The sequence below is a fragment of the Podarcis tiliguerta genome, assembly GCF_965153285.1.
Source record: "Podarcis tiliguerta genome assembly, chromosome: 4".
NCBI classification, from domain to species: Eukaryota; Metazoa; Chordata; class Lepidosauria; order Squamata; family Lacertidae; genus Podarcis; species Podarcis tiliguerta.
In genome coordinates, this window is record NC_139537.1 from 82,730,676 (window position 1) to 82,751,566 (window position 20,891).

Below are 20,891 nucleotides of genomic sequence, written 5' to 3' on the forward strand. Positions count from 1 at the left end.
GGGATGAACGAATTCCTATGCCCCACAAATAACCCAGAGATGCATTTTAAATAAAAGGACACATTCTACTCTTGTAAAAACACGCTGATTCCTGGACTGTCCGTGGGCCGGATTGAGAAGGCGACTGGGCCGGCTCCGGCCCCCGGGCCTTAGTTTGCCTATCCAAGCCCTAGGCACAAGCATTTCCATATGATGCTTGGAACGAACCCCCCCTCCACATTCTGCATGCTGTTGTGGAGGTTCTCTCAACGCTCCCAGAGCCAATCGGTTGTCTGTGCGGTGGCCCGGGGTGGGGTGGAGAGGGAAGATCCCTGCAACACCAGCAGAAATCCTTCCATTAATGGGACTCCTTAGCTGAAACCAATCCAAAGTGCTTAAGGTTACATTGCCAGATACACTTCATTATAGGAAATGCACCCCGCCCCCACAGTCCTTCGTCCTCCAACATCTTAGATTGAAACAGGAAAATGAGAGCAAAGCCTCTGTACACACTCACTTTATTTCGGTGGTTTGGTCTTCATTATTTAATTAAATAACTGAAGCCAGACAAAGTGTATGCTAATACACGACACATGTATTACAGGTAATAGGAAGGGGTGGAACACAGAAGCTCTGTACAATAGTTAGATGCAGTTAAACTCAACCTTACCGCCTAACATGAAAGCAAAAAAAAAAGGAGGATCTACTTACTGCCTCGGCTTCTGCTCTCGTCTTGAAAGTAATCACTGCATGGAGAGACGAGTCATCTATCTGGCAGTCTTCAATTTCACCATATTGCTTTTTAAGAGGAGGAAAATTGTCACCTTACTGAAATAATCTCTCCTTGATGCATAACATGCAAGGGCTGTTAACAGTTCTGGATTGATAACGCAACCTAATGGTCCCAAATCTTCTAAGATAGTTGTAAAATAAACCATCCCCCAAAATTTTTAAAAATGGAAGAAAGGGAAACTGAAAAATGAAACTTAAGCAAATTTAAATATCAAGGAAAATGGATATTTGATTTATAAATAGGTCACTAATGATAAGTTTTATTATTCCAAAGAGTAGCCCAAGAATTTATTATGTTGGATGTACTTGAAGTTTGACCTGAAACTTTGCTTGCTTTTGACTTTGGATCAAGAGAGCTGCTTTCAGTTCTTAGTTCTGCTAAGGGTTTGTTTGTGAAATAAACTCCATGTAGAAAAAAACACAGGCATCGAGTGTTTTACACAAGTCAGGGGATGGCTGTTGCCTTTCTAGTTAATTTATTCACAGTAGAAACAAACAGTTGCAACATACTTCAAATTATGCAACAGCACACTCTTGAGATATTTTCTGTGCAGAAAAGCCAACATGTGTGACAGGTGCCCATTTGTCTTCTCTCTGAATGACTGCTTGCCAGCACGGATGGACAAGTTAGGAAAGGCATCAAAACAAACCTGCAGTCGTGGCTATAAGAACCAGTCATCCCTGTCCACTGCACTTAATTTCACATACTTGACAGAACATTATTATAGTGCCCAGCTAGCCTAAGGCCTTCCTCTGGAAGTTAGAGATGCATATTTGATTTACAACACTTTGCTGATTTTCACTGATCACATTGCAACAGAAGGTTAGGTTTCCAAGACATATTATCACACTGAGATCAGGAAGGCAGTGATATAAAAGGATGTCACAAAGAGGAGGGAGAAAGGTTGTTTTCTGCGGCTCCAGAGAAGCGGACACGGAGCAATGGATCCAAACTACAAGAAAGAAGGTTCCACCTAAACATTAGGAAGAACTTCCTGACAGTAAGAGCTGTTCGACAGTGGAATTTGCTGCCAAGGAGTGTGGTGGAGTCTCCTTCTTGGGAGGTCTTTAAGCAGAGGCTTGACAACCATATATCCGGAGTGCTCTGATGGTGTTTCCTGCTTGGCAGGGGGTTGGACTCGATGGCCCTTGTGGTCTCTTCCAACTCTATGATTCTATGATTCTATCACAGTGAGATCAGGAAGGCAGTGGGGCGGGTACATACCGCAAAATGTGGGAGGAGATCTTCTCGGTCGTTCTCTGTAAAAGCAGAGATTTCAAGTGCCCTTGGACGATGATCCACCACGGCATGGATAGGTACTCCTCTCCCCCGACCCCGGCCTCGTCCTCCCCTGCCTCTGCCGCGAGACGCACCGCGACCTCGTGTATGAATTCCTCTCCCACGACCAGAGGACAAAATTCCTCGTTTCGCAGCCTAACATGAAATAACAACAACATCTAATACAAGCCAAACTAATACATATGTGTTATAATAAATTTTATTTATATCCCGCCCTCCCCAGCCGAAGCCGGGCTCAGGGCGGCTAACAACAATAAAATAATACAACATTCTAAAATCATTTCGTTATAAAATTAATTCAAATGAAATTGACGGCAACCATTGGGCTAGAGTTCTGTGAAGATTGCCAAAGGAGGGAGTCAGGCTGTGCCCTGGCCAAAGGCCTGGTGGAACAGCTCCATCTTGCAGGCCCTGCGGAAAGATGTCAAGTCCCGCAGGGCCCTAGTCTCTTGTGACAGAGCGTTCCACCAGATCGGAGCCACAGCCAAAAAAGCCCTGGCTCTAGTTGAGGCCAGCCTAACCTCTCTGTGGCCTGGGACCTTCAAGATGTTTTTGTTTGAAGACCATTAGTTCCTCTGTGGGACATACCAGGAGAGGCGGTCCCGTAGGTACAAGGGTCTGTACTTATGCTACTGTAAACCTTAAAACATCTCAATGATATACCAGTATTGTTATTATTTCCACACTGTAAATGGGGACTCGGGGAGATTGTCTAATTGCAGTGTTTCCCAAACTGTTTTCAGACTGCAATTCCCTTCATCCCTGACCACTGGTCTTGCTAGCTAGGGATGGCGGGAGTTGTAGTCCAAAAATAGCTGGAGACCCAAGTTTGGGAAACGCAAGTCTAATGCTACCTCAGGAATTTATGGCAGAGGTAAGATCTGAGCCAGACTTGCCAATTGACAGCTTATTCCCTTTGCAACACCACCCCAAGTCACCTTGAATAGCAAACCTCTTGAAACACAACCCAGAGCAATTACATGCAACAACTTTCATACTCAGGCACAGATTCTAGGACTCCCAAAGACATTTGATCATTCCAGATGCTTACATCCACCCATTCATTTTCTTATCTCTCTAATATGAGGTAGTGGTCAGTCTGTTTTGTCCTGGGCCAAATTCATGTCTGCCCCATTTAGGAAATACTATGTTCCTAATGGGATTAAAGGCTCTCTCCCCATGGGTACACTGCACTGAGTCAGAGATGCAAGGCAGGCAGAGGAACACACAGATGGGAAGATCCTTGAAGACTTTGCCACTTCTTATTTCTGTCTGTATTCTTGGAGACAACATGACAGCAACTATATATATATATATATATGAAAGAAACAGGACACGAAATTAATTTTGCAGATTCCAAATTGCTCTTTAACATGGAACATCACCACAAGAGAATAATCATGGAAGCCATCGAGATAGAGAAACACCCTCACAACATGAACAAGCGTGACGACACATCCCGCTTGCCAGACATCTGGAAATTAGCCCTCCCCACAAAATCTGACACTAGATCCAGAGGCACACAGAACGCCATCACCAATCAACCACACCAGACCCAAACCCAGACCCTCTCCACAGATAAATTACAGACACCATCCAGTAGCCAAACCAGGGTGGCACCTCCGGATGCTGCACCCCCCTGCAATCCCTACACAGATCTGGCTGGCACAGGCCACAAAACCACAGCTCGCCCCTATACACGAAGCCAAGCCAGAGCACAACCAAGTGCAGTACAGCCATCTTCTCAGAAAAACTCTTCACAAAGTTCAAGAGTTCAAGACACGAAGGCTTTAGCAACTAATCCACACCTAATGACCCACCTAAGTGGGATTCAGGAAATCACTCAAGAAATCACTCAAGATATCCCTCAAGTAATTAAGGAACAAAAGAAGAAAAGGCACACCAGCCTGGGAACCTCCTCTCTGCCCAGAACATTGGAGGCTATACACCACACCTCCTCAACAGTATTTATAGGAACTCAAACACTGAGATCCTGCTCTGTTCCAGTAACAAGAAGCCGAAAGCACCAGCCTGAAGATGACGAGTGAGACCTCGTCGAAACGTCGCCTAGACACCCCAACTTTTACACGGGAAGACACCCGAGGACACCAAAACCTGCATTCCTGTACCCGTGAAAATCTACGAAAGCATATATATATATATATATATATATATATATATATGGTGCAGCAAATCACCTAACAGGGCAGCAAATACCAGTGTATGAAGTTTAGGCCTGGTAAAGGCACCTCCAAAGAAATGAAATATGAAAGAACGCTGATCAAGCTGGCATTACATAACGCTTCATTTTAATATGCTTTGCAAACCGATAAGAATTGGGAAGCAATAATTAGCAAAATTCAGTTTCAAAGAGAAAGAGACCTAACTTTGCATCAGATGACCTTCTGCCATTCATTTCACTTCACTCTAGAAGTCTGGGCTTAACATACAATCATTTTAAGGTAATGCATTATTTTCAATGTGCTCGCGCTCTTTTAAAGGAAGTGAATCAAAAACAGACATTTCCGTAACTGCTTACTAGTTCTAAACACCAACAGCACCACCTAGGGGAAGATTTTGAAAATGCATGCAGCTACCAAAGTTAAGTTATTTGGATGTTGTTTTGGATATATTACATAAACTTCATCTTCTGGGTTAGGGTGGGATATTTTATTTTATGCCTATGACGTTGTCATATGTTGTAAGAATCTATTTTTTCCTAACTGTTACACAAATTCACTGAGAGGGGGGATACATGTGGAATAGTGCCGTGCTGACCATCAAAAATGAAATAAACTTACTTCAAGCTGCAGTTCTGTGTACTTTCGTCTTAGTTCAGTGACTTCTTCGCCTGCCTGCATCTTCTTATACAAGTCCAACTCAGTGTCCAGTAGTTCTTTTTGCATCTAAGGGATACTAAGCAATTTAGTATGCATTTCTTAACTCGTGCAGAAAACGTGGGAGTAAATAACCAACTCCCATAGAGCATTACAATGTTTCAAGTTTCAGGGGGAACGTCTTCAAAAGAAACATTAGCTGGCCTCTATGGGATGGATGATTGCTAGGTTAGCATAAGGGCCTACTTCTTTTTTTAACGGGGTATAAATCCAGGAGGGTAATACAGTTTTATTTTTCTCAAATTTCAAAAATTGTCTCCTCCTCTCCCACACTGAAAACCGCCTTAAAGGTAAAGGGACCCCTGACCATTAGGTCCCGCCATGGCCAACTCTGGGGTTGCAACACTCATCTCGCTTTATTGGCCAAGGGAGCCAGCGTACAGCTTCCAGGTCATGTGGCCAGCATGACTAAGCTGCTTCTGGCGAACCAGAGCAGCGCACAGAAATGCCGTTTACCTTCCCGCCAGAGCGGTACCTATTTATCTACTTGCACTTTGACATGCTTTTGAACTGCTAGGTGGGCAGGAGCAGGGACCGAACAACGGGACCTCACCCCGTTGCGGGGATTCGAACCGCTGACCTTCTGATCAGCAAGTCCTAGGCTCTGTGGTTTGGATTTAGCATAACCTTGGTGTGTTGCAATGACCCACCAGTGACAGGTGAATGGATTCAAACTTCTAGTCAGCCATAAAGGTCACTTGGTGGTTTTAAGCAAGTCACTACTTCTCAGTCTTATCTATTTCATGGGATTGTGGTGGTGGGAAAGAGAGAGTCCTATGTATGTTATCTTGGAGGATAAGCAAAACACAAATGTGATCAATGTATCCGCTCCCAGCTTTCCGCAGCAAACTTATACATCGAAAGAAAATGATTTAAAGAAAAGAAAGATTAAAAGCATCCAATGATGACAAAATACAGATACCTGTGTTTTTGTTTTCATGTTCTTCAGGGGAGTGCTTGCTGGAGTTGAGACCCCTTTCAATTCATCCTTTAACTTGGTAATGCTGTTAGTCAAGGTCTCCAGAGTTTTCATGATTTCAGCTTTGTCCTCCGATTTCATCGTTTTATTCTTCTCCAGTTTTGAAATCAGCATCTATTGAAATTACACATATTACTAACAGGAATCCTTTACACGTGGGTTATTTTTCATCTTCGGAGGAAGTTTATCCAAGCTCCCCACCATCGTACACATTTATGAAGACACAATTTTTTTAAAAAAAATTCTCCATACATAAGGAAAGCTGCCAAATATCCAAAATGGCACCAACATCCATGGAAAACAGCTCCAACTGGAGAGAGGAATTAGACAACCCTCAGATTCTGATGTAGGAACTACAGTCTTGACACCCAACTTAGTGCACTTAGAAAGATGCATTGAGAACTCTCCAATACAGAATTCCACTAGTCATTCTTGTAACCCTTCTACAAAACTTGTAAACTGTGCTCTCCTCTGTGAAGAGCTGGGAAAGAACAGCTAGGACAACTTGTGGAAAAGCTTGGCGGCGTTTGGCAGATTTGAACTGAATTTGTAGAAGCTCTCCACAACTTGACTTGGGAAGATTTTTTATGCTGTTAAAAGGCATATTCTTAAAGTAGTACTAGCTTGGCAGTAACACCAGCTGTGAATAGCATGGATTGCTTCAGCTGAGAATCTGGAATTATTTTTCCATGAGCCAGATCCAAAAGGTTCTGTCCACGGAAGGGGTTAATTCTTTCTTGGAAGGAGTGTTTTACCTTCCACAGGGGCTTCCATGAATGAAAGTGGGAGGGCGATTCTTCGCTAGTTCTCCCTTCAGCCCTATGACATCACCTCGCATAGTTTGAGTGTCCCTGGACCTTCCAGAGTGGATTTTTGGTTGGTGACCCAAGTGGATTTCCACTCAAATAACACAGACCAATACCTAGGATACGGAGGCAGAGGCTTCCACCCCATTAATTCCATCACCACTTTCTGTTTTACTTGCGAAGTTTCATCTGGGTGTACACAAGCTCACACCACCCCAGATTCATTAATTTTAGTGGGATCCCTATGAGCACTGGAACGATATGTAAGATTTGTGCTTCACCTGAATCACCACTTAGCAACCTTTACAGCACAGGATTTTACAGTGATGTAGCAAGCACTGTATCTTACAACATTGCTTCTCAAACTATGTTGCTGTGGTGGATCAACAACCCACCCACAATATGCCATTATTTGGTTCCGGAAGCATCTTACTCAACCTGGGCTGTGATGGGGTCATGGACCAGCAACTGATGGCTTGTGGACCAACATCAGTCCATGGACCACCACTTTGAGTAGCACTATCTTACAATACATCAATGATTATTAATATTATTCAACAGTAGTTCAATTGCATAAATGTATGTATTTACCTTTTGTGTCTCAATGTGCTTTTCTAAAATCTCTTGCTTTTTCTTTCTCACATCTTGCTGAAGTCTTAGTGCCTCCTGGAAGCATAAAAACACAATTATTATCACCCACTGTTAAACATAAGCTGATGAGTAACTGCGCAATTCCACCCATTTTACCCATATATACTGTCCTATTAGAATAAACCAATAATGTGGAAAGAACTGATGTGACTGAGCATGGGCACGGTGAAGGTGATCTCCAATAATGGTAGCCATACCACTAACTAGTGCCTATGTCTAAGTGTAGCACAACAGCAGAATCCAATGGGTATTTAGCATTTGTGAAAGATCACATTCAGCCCCTAGTGCAACTATTAAACTCTGTATGCTACCACGTGCACAATATTAGTTCTCAAACATCTTGAGCTAACAATACATGGAATCTCGCCTTGAATCGTTATGTGATATCATCTCTTCCTATATTTATAATTGACAGAGAACAGCAGTATACGCAGTTACATCATTTGACAAGTGTTATTTTTGGACCAAATGCTTGTATTATATCTGCTCCTCTGGACACCTGTACACTCCCTTACCACATTCAGGATTAAGAAGTGCAAGGTTCCACACTTTGCTATGGGGATGCTGCACCATTGCACCATTTATGTATTTAGAGCTTTTTGTGCATTACGTTTTGTCACAGGTGCCATTCTGGAATTCCAAGATTACTAAATTCTGTGCTGTTTACAGGAGGATTTGTTGGAGCATTTCTAAAGTTAGGGATCTGGAGGATGCGTAACTTTTATGGCTAAATTGCATCTTTCTAGTAGCTAAATTAACAAAAATATTAAAATATATTGGATTTCCAACTAATATGCATTAAGAGCCTACAGAAAAATAGCTACACATAGCAAGGAAATGCAATTCATTAAATCTGGAATGCATTCTTAGGACAGCTTCAGTAAATGTTTCTGAATTCCTTGTTTCCTTTCTGTTTGACCTTTCCATGACTCTTTGAATAAGGAATTGCAAATGAAGTTGTTTTATGTTAACAGAAATATTTACTGGTTCATCACAGTTGTAACTGCACATTTATGGTTTTTTTAAAAAAATACTAACAGAAAGTTTTCCATTTTGAGGCAAGACACAGTAATGACAGTCATATACTTCAGTTTCATAACTTGAACAAAAGTGAAATTTAAAACAGTTTAACAGAGAAAATTTGTCACAAAGCATGTAAGACTCTAAATTAAGGAAATAATTATCGCTGTAACCCTATGTAGCCTATTTTGCTATTCCAAAACCAGCTTGTTCTCCTCAAAAACAATTTCTTAAAGTACTGAACCACCTGCATCATGACTTTCAGAGCAAGATACCCAGAAACTCAATTTCTGGTGACAAATATGATTAATATGCAAGGAAATTAGAGGAAATTACTTTTCCCAATGATTAAATACAAAAAGATGCGACACAAGTCTGGGTTATTCTGAATCAATGGCCTCCGAGAAAGAAATCTGCATATTTGGTCTCTGCAAATGAAGAAACCAGCCTGCAGAACTGCTACATTAATGGGACTACAGTACTGAGTGATCCAGCCGTTTTCAAATGGAGGTGAATCCCATTCATGTCTGAATTACAATCGAAGAAAATGTGATGCAATAAGAGAAGCTTTCCAAAATATTTGATCAAATGGATTTTATTTTACTGATTTTTCTGTAGTAGCTGAAACAAATCTGAACTTGAAAGAGAAGTGAAAGAAACTCTTTTATCATGACAACTTTCTAAAGTGGTTAATAGGAATACCAGATTTGTAAGAAATCAAACTTGTTTCTGAAAGCAGGTTAACTATGGATCTCACCCCCTTTTATTAGAACATATGCATAGAAATTCTAAAACGTTAGAATTAGGTGTCAATGTTTCAGATATATTGCGCATATTAGCCCTATGTGGCATCTCTTAACCAAAGTTGGGCACCAAACTGAAGGGGTGCTATTCAACTTATTCAGAGTAGACCCATTTAAATTAATGAACATGACTAAGCGCTATTAATTCCAAGAGGTCTACTCTAAGTAAAACTTAGCTGAGTATCACTCAAGGCCTTTCCCCGAATAATCCAGAGCATACAGAGAAATGCAAAGGTCAATAAATGATTCCAAATTGTTACGTCTCGTGACTAAACTGGATAATGCAAGAGTTTCAATTGGTGAATTGTCTGATTTACTTAGATAACATAGATGTGTTGCTAATCTTGGGACATTAGGAAGTAAATTTACCAAGTTTATTTATCTTACGGCAAAATTAAGTATGCAGAGTGTCAAATGATTTCTACCACTAGGTGTTACATATATAAATAATACCAGAGTTCGCATCTCCTGATAAATTTTACCACCTGCATCCCTGTTCTGAAGATCTTATCACCTACCCCAGCATTCAAATAAATTCTCATGTCCATAGCAAAGTTCAAATACTAATCACCTTCCCCTAACTATACACTGATAAAAAAAATTCAACTAATGAAAAATGGTTTGTAATTCTGAAAAGGAACGTGCACAATATTTTGTTTTTATACTAGGGTTTCTTCAGTGAAATACTGTGCAGAATATTGCAAATCTGATGTTGGAAACTTACAGCCCTGAAAGGAAAATGCCGATAAAACATTTTACGCTTGTCCACATCAAGTGAAAAACGAAAGAAGTCCCCTCTCCATGGATAATGAGAAAATGCAAGACGTTAAGAGAAGCAGCAGCTCAAGGCAGAGATTGTTCAGGATTATTTAACTCTAGAAAAGTGAGATGAATACACCCAAAGATGAAGTGCATTGGGAAAAAGGTAAGAAGAAAACTGGTCCAATATGCTGTGAAAAAAGTGACGACTCAGAAAGCTATGCAGGAAGAACAGCAGCAGAAAATACATACTACTGTAAAATGTAACATGAAACAAAGTTCTATCCTTAAGATCAACACAAGATTAAACTGCTACTTGGGGCTAAGGGCATTTCAGTAATTGGTAGTGAAGATGTTTCTTTCATGCTTTTGAGTGTAAGATCTTCAAATAGCTCATTGTGCTTTATCGTGTAGAGGTCATTGTTTGTGTTCTTTTGTCCACAGTATAGAGATTTAGCGGGTATGATGGTATTATTTCTATGTAGGCACTCAATATCAGAAGTTAGGCACCAAACCAAGTCTAATGAAAGTCACAAGATATGAGTAACTTATATGTAACTTCCCCTACATTCTCCTTTGCTTCTGCACATAAATCCTCCTTCCATTTTGCTTTATAATGCTGATATAGCCCTAAATCTGCACCTGAATTTCCACTAGCCATGAACTGCTCAGCCTTCAGTTTACAAACCCACCACTAACGTTGGCTGCAACTGATTTGGAGTAGAGCGTTTTTAGCAAGCACACTAGTGAGGACAAGACACTATAGCACAGTTAGCTCACAAAATGGAAGGGAAGGGAATCTGTTAAAAAGAGGGAAAGACGTAGAGAAGGGGGCATCTTCAATCTAATCGTTGTTAGATGATCAGAAAGCTTTAGGCTGCATCTGGCCTGACCCCTTCACCTACAATCACAACTGCGATTACAACTGTCTTATCTTTTTGTAAATCACTTTGTGTTTTTTTCTTACATTCAAGCAGTATATAAATATTATGAAATAGAAAAATAATTCACACAACTAAATTCTAACAATTGGTCTGAGTACTATATCTTCTGCAACCTTAGAAGCCAAGTAAGATAATCAAATAGCATCTAACAACCCACTGCCTTAGGTAGCAAGGAGAAAATTACCCCTCTTCCTAAAATGTGTCCATGAAAGCAGATTCAGGTTTAGCCTTTACTGAGAAGATGCACCAACAAAATATCTCAAACTGCAACTTTTGAAATAATTTTCAGAACTTGACAGAGATTCTGGCAAAGGCACAGTATCCAGCTTCTTCAGGAATAAGCAATCATGGCAAACTATGTTCTAGATGTTGCAAATTTCTAAATAAATTATTGCTGTTTTATAAATAAGCAGAGTTCAATTTACCTGTTTTTTCTTCTGTGCTTCACTAGAATCTAGCATGGAACTGTTAACAACAGGCAACATTTTCTGCGCTGCTTTCAAAGCAGCTGGGTTATACACTGTTTTTGTCAAGCCAGTAGAAGTAGACAACACCTACAGAAGGAAACCATTTTATTTTGCTAGTAAATAAAGAATTCGTAAATATAGGATTCAAAGTATATTACTCCAAGACAGACGCTTGTTGCTGTGATTGCAAAGATGGCATGAACATAAAAAATGGAGTAAACAGACTCATGTCAATTTAAAGACAGACTAGGACTGCCTCTAAAGTCAGAATTCCAGAATTGTTTTCCATATGTTGTAGAAAACAATCTACTTGAGCTTTATCAACATGTGCCTCTGTTTCAGCAGGAAAGTTGTGCCTGGCAGTTTCTATATGAATCAGATGATGCAATATAATCAGTTAATGAAGAGATGGGAGTTCCCATTTCTTCACTTATTTTGGGGTGAATATTTTAAATGCTGGCAAGTGATGTAGTTACAAAGTCATAGAATTCCACAGCTGGAGTATAGCTAATAAGATCAATTCCCAGCTGCCAGCAATTGCCCGAGATGTTTGTATGTCCCTAGCATCCTAGAAAAAAGCATTATATCCAACATGGAATATGGCTGGTTAAAAAACATATAGCTCAAATAAACAAGCAAGCCAAGCTGCATGCAAGCCAAGCATTATGCAGTATTGGAGGATAAAACACAACAACTCAGTAAAATTGACTTGGGGAGAGATTCATTCCCACTGTGGAACAAGTTGATCACTTACACCCAAGTATACAAGCAAGACACATAACTACTCTTCTGACTACAGAACCCTAGGATATAGTAGCTCTATAGCCAAGGGAGATATCTACTTAGCAAACCTAATAATTTCTATACAGTGGTGCCTCGCAAGACGAAAAGAATCCGTTCCACAAGTCTCTTCGTCTTACGGTTTTTTACGTCTTGCGAAGCAAGCCCATTAGCGGCTTAGCGCTATTAGTGGCTTAGCGGGCTTAGCGGATCAGCTGATAAGCGGCTTAGCGGCTTGGGAAAAAGGGGGGGGGAGGAAAAAACCCCGCAGGAACTCGCAAGACATTTTCATCTTGCAAAGCAAGCCCATAGGAAATTCGTTTTGCGAAGCACCTCCAAAACGGAAAACCCTTTCGTCTAGCAGGTTTTCCGTCTTGCGAGGCATTCGTCTTGCGGGGCACCACTGTATTGCTAAAAAGTCTTTCATTGAAAAACACAAACTATACAGAGATTAATGTTCTTCTCAGAAGTTCCTAGCACAGTAAAACCTAGAAGCAGATTCTCCGCTGATCCCTACCCGCTCAACCCCAAATGGTTGTTGCTTAAAGTCTGAAGATGTCCAGTGGGATTGTTGACTTTCCCCTTTGAACGGCAGATTGCCACCCTGCCATACAAAATTGCTTTTAAACATTTCTCGGCTTCAAGAGAGTTTTGCTATGCAGTACTGAATATTACGGTCTAAGAAACAAGTCTCAGAAATACGCTCCATAAACTTAGCACAGATCTTATTCGTCACCCAACCCACACGCAGGAAAAAAACAATAAAGGGGGGAAAGGTGTTAACTCTCTTGCCTCACACTGTGTCACAAATGAAAGGATTCAAATAAAAAAATCAGAACCAGTCTTATTTTGTATCGTGCGCCATCAAATACAGAAGCAACGCCACCAAGCCAAACAGTTTATTAATATGTATATTGAAGCTATGTCAAAGTAGAAGTAGATAACACCTATAGAAGGTAACTATTTTCAAAATATTCCTTTAACAGACACTAGAAATGAATTCTAGGGTGTCAAAACAATTTTAAGGTTTAAAACAATTTAAGGTTACTCTCCCACCCCCTTTTCTGCAGCACTGACCCCATTCACACATTACTTGCAAGTAGGGCATACGTATTTAGAGCAAGAAGCTGGGCTGTGTTCTTAGCATTACCTGAGTCTTTCCCCACTCCTCAAAAACCATCAAATGTTGTATGAACAAAAAGCCCAACATGTTCAGTTCCTGCTGCACTCAATCAGGACACCTGATCACGTGGGTGCCCTGTTCATGTGGAGTCACTACTCGTGAGCAAGAGTCTGGACACTGGGCCATCTGTTAACACAACCACACATAGCACTACATTTGTGGGGAGAAGGAAAAACACACAATGCTGTGGGCAGGCCTAAAAGCATATCCCTGCTCCTTGCTCTACGTGCTTTTATGTGCAACATACAGGTAAGACGTAAACAGGGCTTCCAACTAGCTTTCAGAAAGCTTATAGCACTAAGTGTGAGTAATCCTCTCCAAGTCAAATGATCCTGAAGCACATTTCACGTGTACTGTTTCAGCAAAGGCAAGAAGCTAAGTCCACAATCCAAGGGCAGCAGTAGATGAAGATGCTGCACCTATTCCAGACAACCTCTCTTTCCCCTTTCTATCATGCAGTTTTCACCAAGCAGAACAGAAGAGCTCTAGAAGGGAGTGGCATCTCAATCCTGCGGGCAAGCAGTAAGGCAACACCAAAAGCAAAAAGCAGAACTCAGCAGAAGCTACCCCTCACTCACTAAGAGCATTCAGAGTTTTCAGGAAGAAGGCAGCTCACCCATGCAGTTCCAACTCTTACTGAATATCCTAGACCTCCAAAGAAGTAGAATCACAGTAAAAGATGCCTGTCACCAGATCTCAGAGGCCATTTCCAACAGACCATAATTTTGTCTACTCTTCATTCACAGACCCAATCTCAATTTAGTATTACAAATAATAACCCTGTCATGCAAGCTCCTACCCAAACCGCAACCATTTAGGATTCATGAAGACCCCTATATATACTGAAAACTGTATTTCATCTTAACTTTGTCAGCAAGGTTTAGTTGTGTTCAATTCACTGCAGAGTTCTATTCATTGGGAGGAGGAGGAGGAGACGGAGAGGAAGAAGAAGAAGCATGCAATCATTTTGCATTCACATGTTTAATGGACATTAGAAGCACCTATGCTAAGTGTGCATGTGATATTATTGCTATGTGACAGTTCAAGAGCACGATTATTTCCTTACCTTTTCAGTGGTTGGAGTGGGTGGTTTAGGTACAAAGCCCAGCCTTTCCTTCACAGACAGTTTTGTTACATTCTAGGAAAAACAATAAAAAAAAATAGTTTGTGATCATGTATTTTTAAACTAAACACAGGCATTTCTCACTTTAACTGAAGCCATAAGCAAAGCCATTATTTCTTAAACTTCTGCATTTTCAAATATTCTTTTAAGTTCAGTTAGAAAGGCTGGCCTGGTTGGTAGGTAGGCTGGAGAGATGGATCTAGTTCAGCCTCCAGGAGGTTGAAAGAAAAGGTGCTTGCAGCATACGAGAGTAAGGAGCACCACTTTAGCAGTCATGGCCAACAGGTAATAAGAATATGTCCCCCCACCTTTTGCTGGATGTGGTAGGATTCAGGAGCTCCATTGCTGGCATGGCAGGAGCCTATCCCAGCAACAAGGAGGTCAAGGTAGTGAGAAATTGTCAGAGCACCATGGTAACACATCCTCCTGCATTATCACAAGACCCTGGAGCTTTGCAGGACCTTGAGGGTTGGCAGAGAGATGTCAGCAGTTTGGAAGCCATGCTCCAAAATGCTTGGGAAGAGCAGGCCAATGAGATGCAGAAACAAAACTTGCAAAAGGGGCTGTGGAGAGGCTAGGATGAACCAACCCCCTTTCCTCCAACTAAGGTCATATGGTTTCCACACCCAGGCTGAAGCTGTGCAGTAGTTCTCGTTTGGATAATATACCAAGAACTGCGTGAAGACAGATTGCAAACCGATTTAACAAATGTGAATACAATTTGACAACTCAACAGTGTGCTCTCTGCATTTCCTTTAGAGGGCAAACCATTAGATAATCTTATAATGGAATTAGGAGTTATGGGAAGCACACAGATATCACACAAAAAAAGCAGTGCCACATCATTACCTCAATCTCCCTAAAAAACGTGGCATTGCTTTCCATAGTTCCATAAAAACAGAAAATAAAAATTGCTTTGCCCATATTTTTCCACATAAAGAACTTTGCTTAAGTGGATAGGTTTTGCTTGTAAAATAACCGACATTTTCCAATATTGGTATGATATGTATTTTGTACCAAGACTTTTAATATTACCCAACCAGCAGCATAAAAGACAGGTCTTTCATCTTTGACAAAATAGAATATCACAAGGGTATTATGTCAGTTATCGACTAGGGCTGTGAAAGGGAGTTTTTTTAAGAGCCTATAACCTGGTCCACAAATTGAAACATTTTTTTTTTTCCCCAGTAGTCTGTAATAGGGCGGAAAACCATCTATAAATTTCAATATGTTTATTAAATAAAGGCCACCAATTTCTGCTAAACAGAACCCTTTATCAAAGAGAAAATTTCAGTTTAGTTTTACAGATCTCTTAATATTTTGGAAAACAAGTATTATACCCACCTGAACAGCTTCTGTACTGGCACTCTGAGCTTCAGCAGGCTCAATGTTACTGGCAGGTACTGGGCCTAATCGTTCCTTGACAGACTGCTTCACAACAGGTAAAATGGGCTGTTGAGCTAAAGGCTGCATTACCTTAAAAAGAAAAGCAGATTTTTATAGCAGCACATGAACATTTCAAAATGAACTTTTCACTTCCAATACCATTTTTAAATGTTTATGTGCAGATGTTCTCATTCTTCCATTGCTTTCTAAACTGGAAGTATTCATCTGCTGAAGAAATTTCCTAAGCTAAGCATCAAATACTTTTGTAGGAGCATTTATATTTCAGTGCAATTGTTTACAAGGCTGCAGTACTAGAGTACATTCTAAGTCTAAAAATGAATTACTTCAAAGTCTAAACAGTCTGACAGTTTGTTTTTACTAACCATTGTTGGAATAAATCAGAATTCTCCTTTCATGAAGGAGAAGCATGCAAGACTCATGCAGACTAATTTCTGAAACACTCTTTGGAACATGAAGCTAAGCTATTGTTTGTTTGTTTAAATAGTGTGGCTTGTTTGAACATTTGAACTGAACCCAGTCCTGTAGGCTAATCATGATTTGTCTTCTAGCAACAAGCCCTGATGTGAAGCCATGGTTTTTTGTTGGCTTGTTTTAACTATGGTTTGGTATTATGCCTGAACAGCCTTGCTTAACCATGGTTTAGTTAGCTACTCTACCCCAGGTGCTTGCCAGGCTACAAAGGAACAATGGAAAAGCAGATGGAAAAGCAAGCAAGCCATGGCTCATTTGTTCATCTGTGAGATTACTCGGGGTTGTTGAACAAACCATGGCTTGGAGTTAGGTGCAAATGCAGCCTCTAAATTACATCTGAGCCAGGCTGCTATCTTGTGTTTGTAGCACATCAGATATTAAATGAATTACCACTGCTAACCTTCCAACATTACCCCTGAGGCCTCCTCAAGGGTAGGATGTTTCTGCATAAATAAACACAAGCATACATAAATGTATATGTGAATGAAAACTAATGTATATTTACGTGGATTAAAAAAAAATAAACAAAATTTAAACCAGGTTTCTTCTACCCCTTTACCTTCTGTACTGAAGTTGACATTGGTGGAGCACTGCCTTCTCTATGCCAATAGACTTTGATGAAGCGATTATTTAATACTGCTTCTGTGCTCGATATAGCTTTCTTTGCCTCCTCATGGGTAGCAAACTGGATAAGGGCACCTTCTGGATCTCCCTGATAAGCAACCTATGGTTTTCAAGAAAAGTCAAGAATAAGAGCAGAAATAATAACATACAGGCTTGCTGTCCCCATTCAGCCACATCACTAGGAAAACTGGGAAAACTAACCCCAAACTGCCAGCGTGCTAGCAAATGTGTCCTGCCTCAAAGCAAAATGTGTCCTGCCTCAAAGATACCTACAGCTATAATCTAAGCAGGCAACAGGAATTGGATAGGGAAGGGGGGAGTAAGTAGCAAAAGAGAACAGAGATAGAAGAATAACTATTAATACAGTCAAACCTTGGTTCCCAAACACCTCCATTTTGGAACGCTTCAGCTCTCAAAAGCTGAAAACCCGGAAGTGTTCTGGGTTTCAAATGTTTTTCAGAAGCCAAATGTCCAATGCGGCTTCCACTTGAGTGCTGGAAGCTCCTGCAACCAATCAGAAGCAGCGCTTCGGCTGTCCAACATTTTGGAAGCCTAGTGGGCTTCCAGAATGGATTATGTTCGACAACCAAGGTTTGACTATAATGCACTTGGAACACCATTTCTAAATGTACAAACACTGTCCAAAACGTGCATTAGTACTTTATAAATAGTAGCCTTTCTTTCCAATTTCAGGCCCTCTCTTTTACTATATATTGGTGGAGGGAATGACAGAACATTATTTTCCAGAGGGTGAAAACAACAACATGGTCACACTTGCCTCTGCACAGCCTTCTGTATAATGATTTGATGTGTGCAGAGCTCATTTCTTTTAGGAACAGCAGTGTAGAAAACCACTGCTAGGCTATCTAAATATGCAAGACATGGCTATTTTGTGACATCGGCATCCCTAGACCAATCATGCTTCATGTCTCTGCACAATGATAAAGACCTTTGCTCTAAGGGATGGCAGTAGTGGCCAGAAGTAAGGAGACAAACTACAGCAGGAGACAAAGGCAATGGGGCTAAGGAAGTGGGATGAGTGCAGAAAGCATAACCATTTCTACTTGGCTGTTATATTAATGGTAAGGTAAAGGTACCCCGGCCGTACGGGCCAGTCGTGTCCGACTCTAGGGTTGTGCGCCCATCTCACTTAAGAGGCTGGGGGCCAGAGCTGTCCGGAGACACTTCCAGGTCACGTGGCCAGCGTGATGAAGCTGCTCTGGCGAGCCAGCACCAGCGCAGCACACGGAAACGCCGTTTACCTTCCCGCTATAAAGCGGTACCTATTTATCTACTTGCACTTAGGGGTGCTTTCGAACTGCTAGGTGGGCAGGAGCTGGGACCGAAAGACGGGAGCTCGTCCCGCCACGGGGATTCAAACCGACGACCATGCAATCGGCAAGCCCTAGGCGCTGAGGTTTTACCCACAGCGCCACCCGCGTCCCTATATTAATGGTAAAATGGACTAAATCAAAGAATTTTCAGCTCATCCTTATAAAGCAGGGGTTGCTAACCTAGAGCCCACCTGATGTTGCTAGACTACTGTTTTTTAATCATCCTTGACCACTGACTACACAGGTGAGGTCTGATGAGAGTCTACCAACATCTGGAAGGCCAAAGGTTGCCACCCTGTTAGAAAAACCACCCTCATGATCTAGGCTCTAATAAGGAGCAATGAAAAAGTCAAAGATACCACCTACCTGCAAATTTACTAAATTTCCAAATTTGCTGAAGTGCTCATTTAGTTTGCTGATATTGTTAAGCTCTGGAGGAACTTTCCTCAATTCAAGTTTAGTATTTTCATTTCCAAATTGCACCTTCTTCTGGAAAGCAGGACTGCTTGTTCTATTAAAGTTTTGCCTGCAATAAAACAATGAGTTGGGGACTGTCTTGAGCTACTAGTAGTAAGTTAATTTGCAACGGGACAGACAGGTATGATGTGGAATTTCAGTGAAAACAAGTCTAAAGCTGCATTTTAGGAAATGTTCTGGTGTCAACTGAAGACGCTCCTGTCCCTTTGGGCTTTTGGGAGACAGATGTGGAATCTAACAAGACATCTGGTCTGCTGAGATAAGAAAATTGTTGCAGCTGAACAAATGCTTACATATGTTTTTAATAGCTGTTCTGCAATTCTTACTATTTTCTTAACTGCCCTGAGAAGGGCTGTTTAGAAATGCAAAAAATAAAAAATAAAACATGAGAGTAGAAGGAGTGCACATATTGACACCAAACCACTACCAAAGGTAGCAAGCTTATGTTCCCTTGGCCACATGGCTAAGGGGCCACAGGATGTTACAGACCTCCCTCATTGCAGGCAAAGGCCTCCCAATGATTTGAGTTTGCAGTGTGGATAGGCCAACCAGGGTTTGCATATACTAATTTACTACAATGCCATGCCATGTTGAACCAGACTTAATCATGGAAACCAAATGCTCAAGACTTAAAGGATGAAAGTCCTCTCCACCATAATCTAAAAACACATAGTGATGGGGAACCAATTGAAAGGCTGTATAACACAATTTAAACACCTGATTGTACAGGTGTACGGACAAGTTAAGTGTTGACTATTACACAAAGCAACCTGTGACAAACAACCATATCACGGAGAGGGGGATACTCCAAACCAAAAACAGAAATTTTAATTGGAATATCTTGAATGGCTTGGAAAAGCAAACTTGAAACACATTTCATAGTTCAGGCATTAGTATGCAGCGAACACATCTAGCAACTACTCACTTGTCAAACCAATTCTTCTTTGCTGGAACTCCATCACCTGCACCAATAGTTCTTTTTCGGGACTCAGAATCCACCACTATCCTCATGCTGCTTTTATTAGGAGGTTTTTCTGTGTGGAAGAGAAGAGTACACTGATTAATTTTTAAAAGATGTTTGTCTGTGCATTTTATAGTAGGATTTTCTCTCCTTATTACCATCAGCTGACTTATTGCATTTTTGGAACATACTAAGTGCTATACTTCTTCAAACCCAAGGTCCCTTTGGTTCAGCATTGGTCTCCAACAGATACCAAAACCAGATGCTTCAAAAGGAAGTGCAAGAAACCCCACAGGGCAACTATAGAATACATTGCCCAGAAAGCACGATTTCTTTTCAACTCTTAGATATTTAGCAGATGGCTTATGACTTGAGCCCGAAAGGGATGCCTTTGATATTTTCCAATATTTTTGAAAAAGAAGCTAGACAAGAGATGGGGGGCTGTCATAGACGCACAGTACAAATATAACATGGGTAGTTCAGGAGAGCCTTGCAGCTTTGCAAACTTTGTCTCCCTTCCTCACACACAAATTTACCCTTCCTTTTTCAGATCCAACCACACCTTCCGTTGATACCCTGAGTTTAGGCAAGTCTTGTTGGCCCCCAAACTGGTAAAAGTAGAGTTCCCCTAAACATCTTTCTGAGCAAACTGCCCTGGCCTCAGGTGATTCAAGCTGCAAGCCAGGTAACCAAACCAGTTCACCAGAAAAAATGAGGAGTTCTGGCATGCGCAGAAAGAATTAAAGAAGTACCGTCCTGTACTGTGTATTGCAAAGTGAACCAAAACGCTTTAGTTCCCCACAACTCTTCAAGCCAATTTATAGTAAAGCAAGATGAAGGTAGAACATCATCTGCACCAATCATATATGTAACATGGCCGCTTTATGGTATCCTGAAGCAGCTATACCATTTCTAGTGCCCTAAGTACTGACCATTCCAAGTTTTCCAAAACACACAGTATGTTTTATGGCAATGATCAGAAGCCCAGGTCTCATCATGCATTAGCTGATATCGCTCTCCCTCCCCACCAACCATTTAATTTTAATTTTTCTTTTTTGGTGCATTTTTTAAATCAGATAATGAACTTGTAAACTGGGACTTGTCCACTTTTATCAATGAAAAACACATCTATTA

At 41.0% G+C, this 20,891-nt stretch overlaps 1 protein-coding gene across 5 annotated transcripts in view; it reads right to left on the minus strand.

Annotated features, from left to right (window-relative positions):
• Positions 1-20,891, minus strand: part of RBM26 (RNA binding motif protein 26) — a 47,654-nt gene that overhangs the window by 5,473 nt on the left and 21,290 nt on the right. For 2 of the 5 annotated variants that reach the window (XM_083437712.1, XM_083437711.1), the window contains exons 10-20: positions 19,722-19,830; positions 18,686-18,845; positions 16,921-17,085; positions 15,828-15,959; positions 14,427-14,498; positions 11,356-11,484; positions 7,345-7,419; positions 5,891-6,061; positions 4,873-4,977; positions 1,997-2,206; positions 691-777 (exon numbers count right to left, since the gene is read on the minus strand). In XM_083437712.1, coding sequence (XP_083293838.1) covers positions 691-777; positions 1,997-2,206; positions 4,873-4,977; positions 5,891-6,061; positions 7,345-7,419; positions 11,356-11,484; positions 14,427-14,498; positions 15,828-15,959; positions 16,921-17,085; positions 18,686-18,845; positions 19,722-19,830 — 1,415 coding nt within the window. Of the gene's footprint in view, positions 1-690; positions 1,622-1,961; positions 2,207-4,872; positions 4,978-5,890; positions 6,062-7,344; positions 7,420-11,355; positions 11,485-14,426; positions 14,499-15,827; positions 15,960-16,920; positions 17,086-18,685; positions 18,846-19,721; positions 19,831-20,891 lie in introns of all 5 variants that reach the window. The other 3 variants (XR_014510438.1, XR_014510437.1, XM_083437713.1) reach the window with 3 other exon arrangements.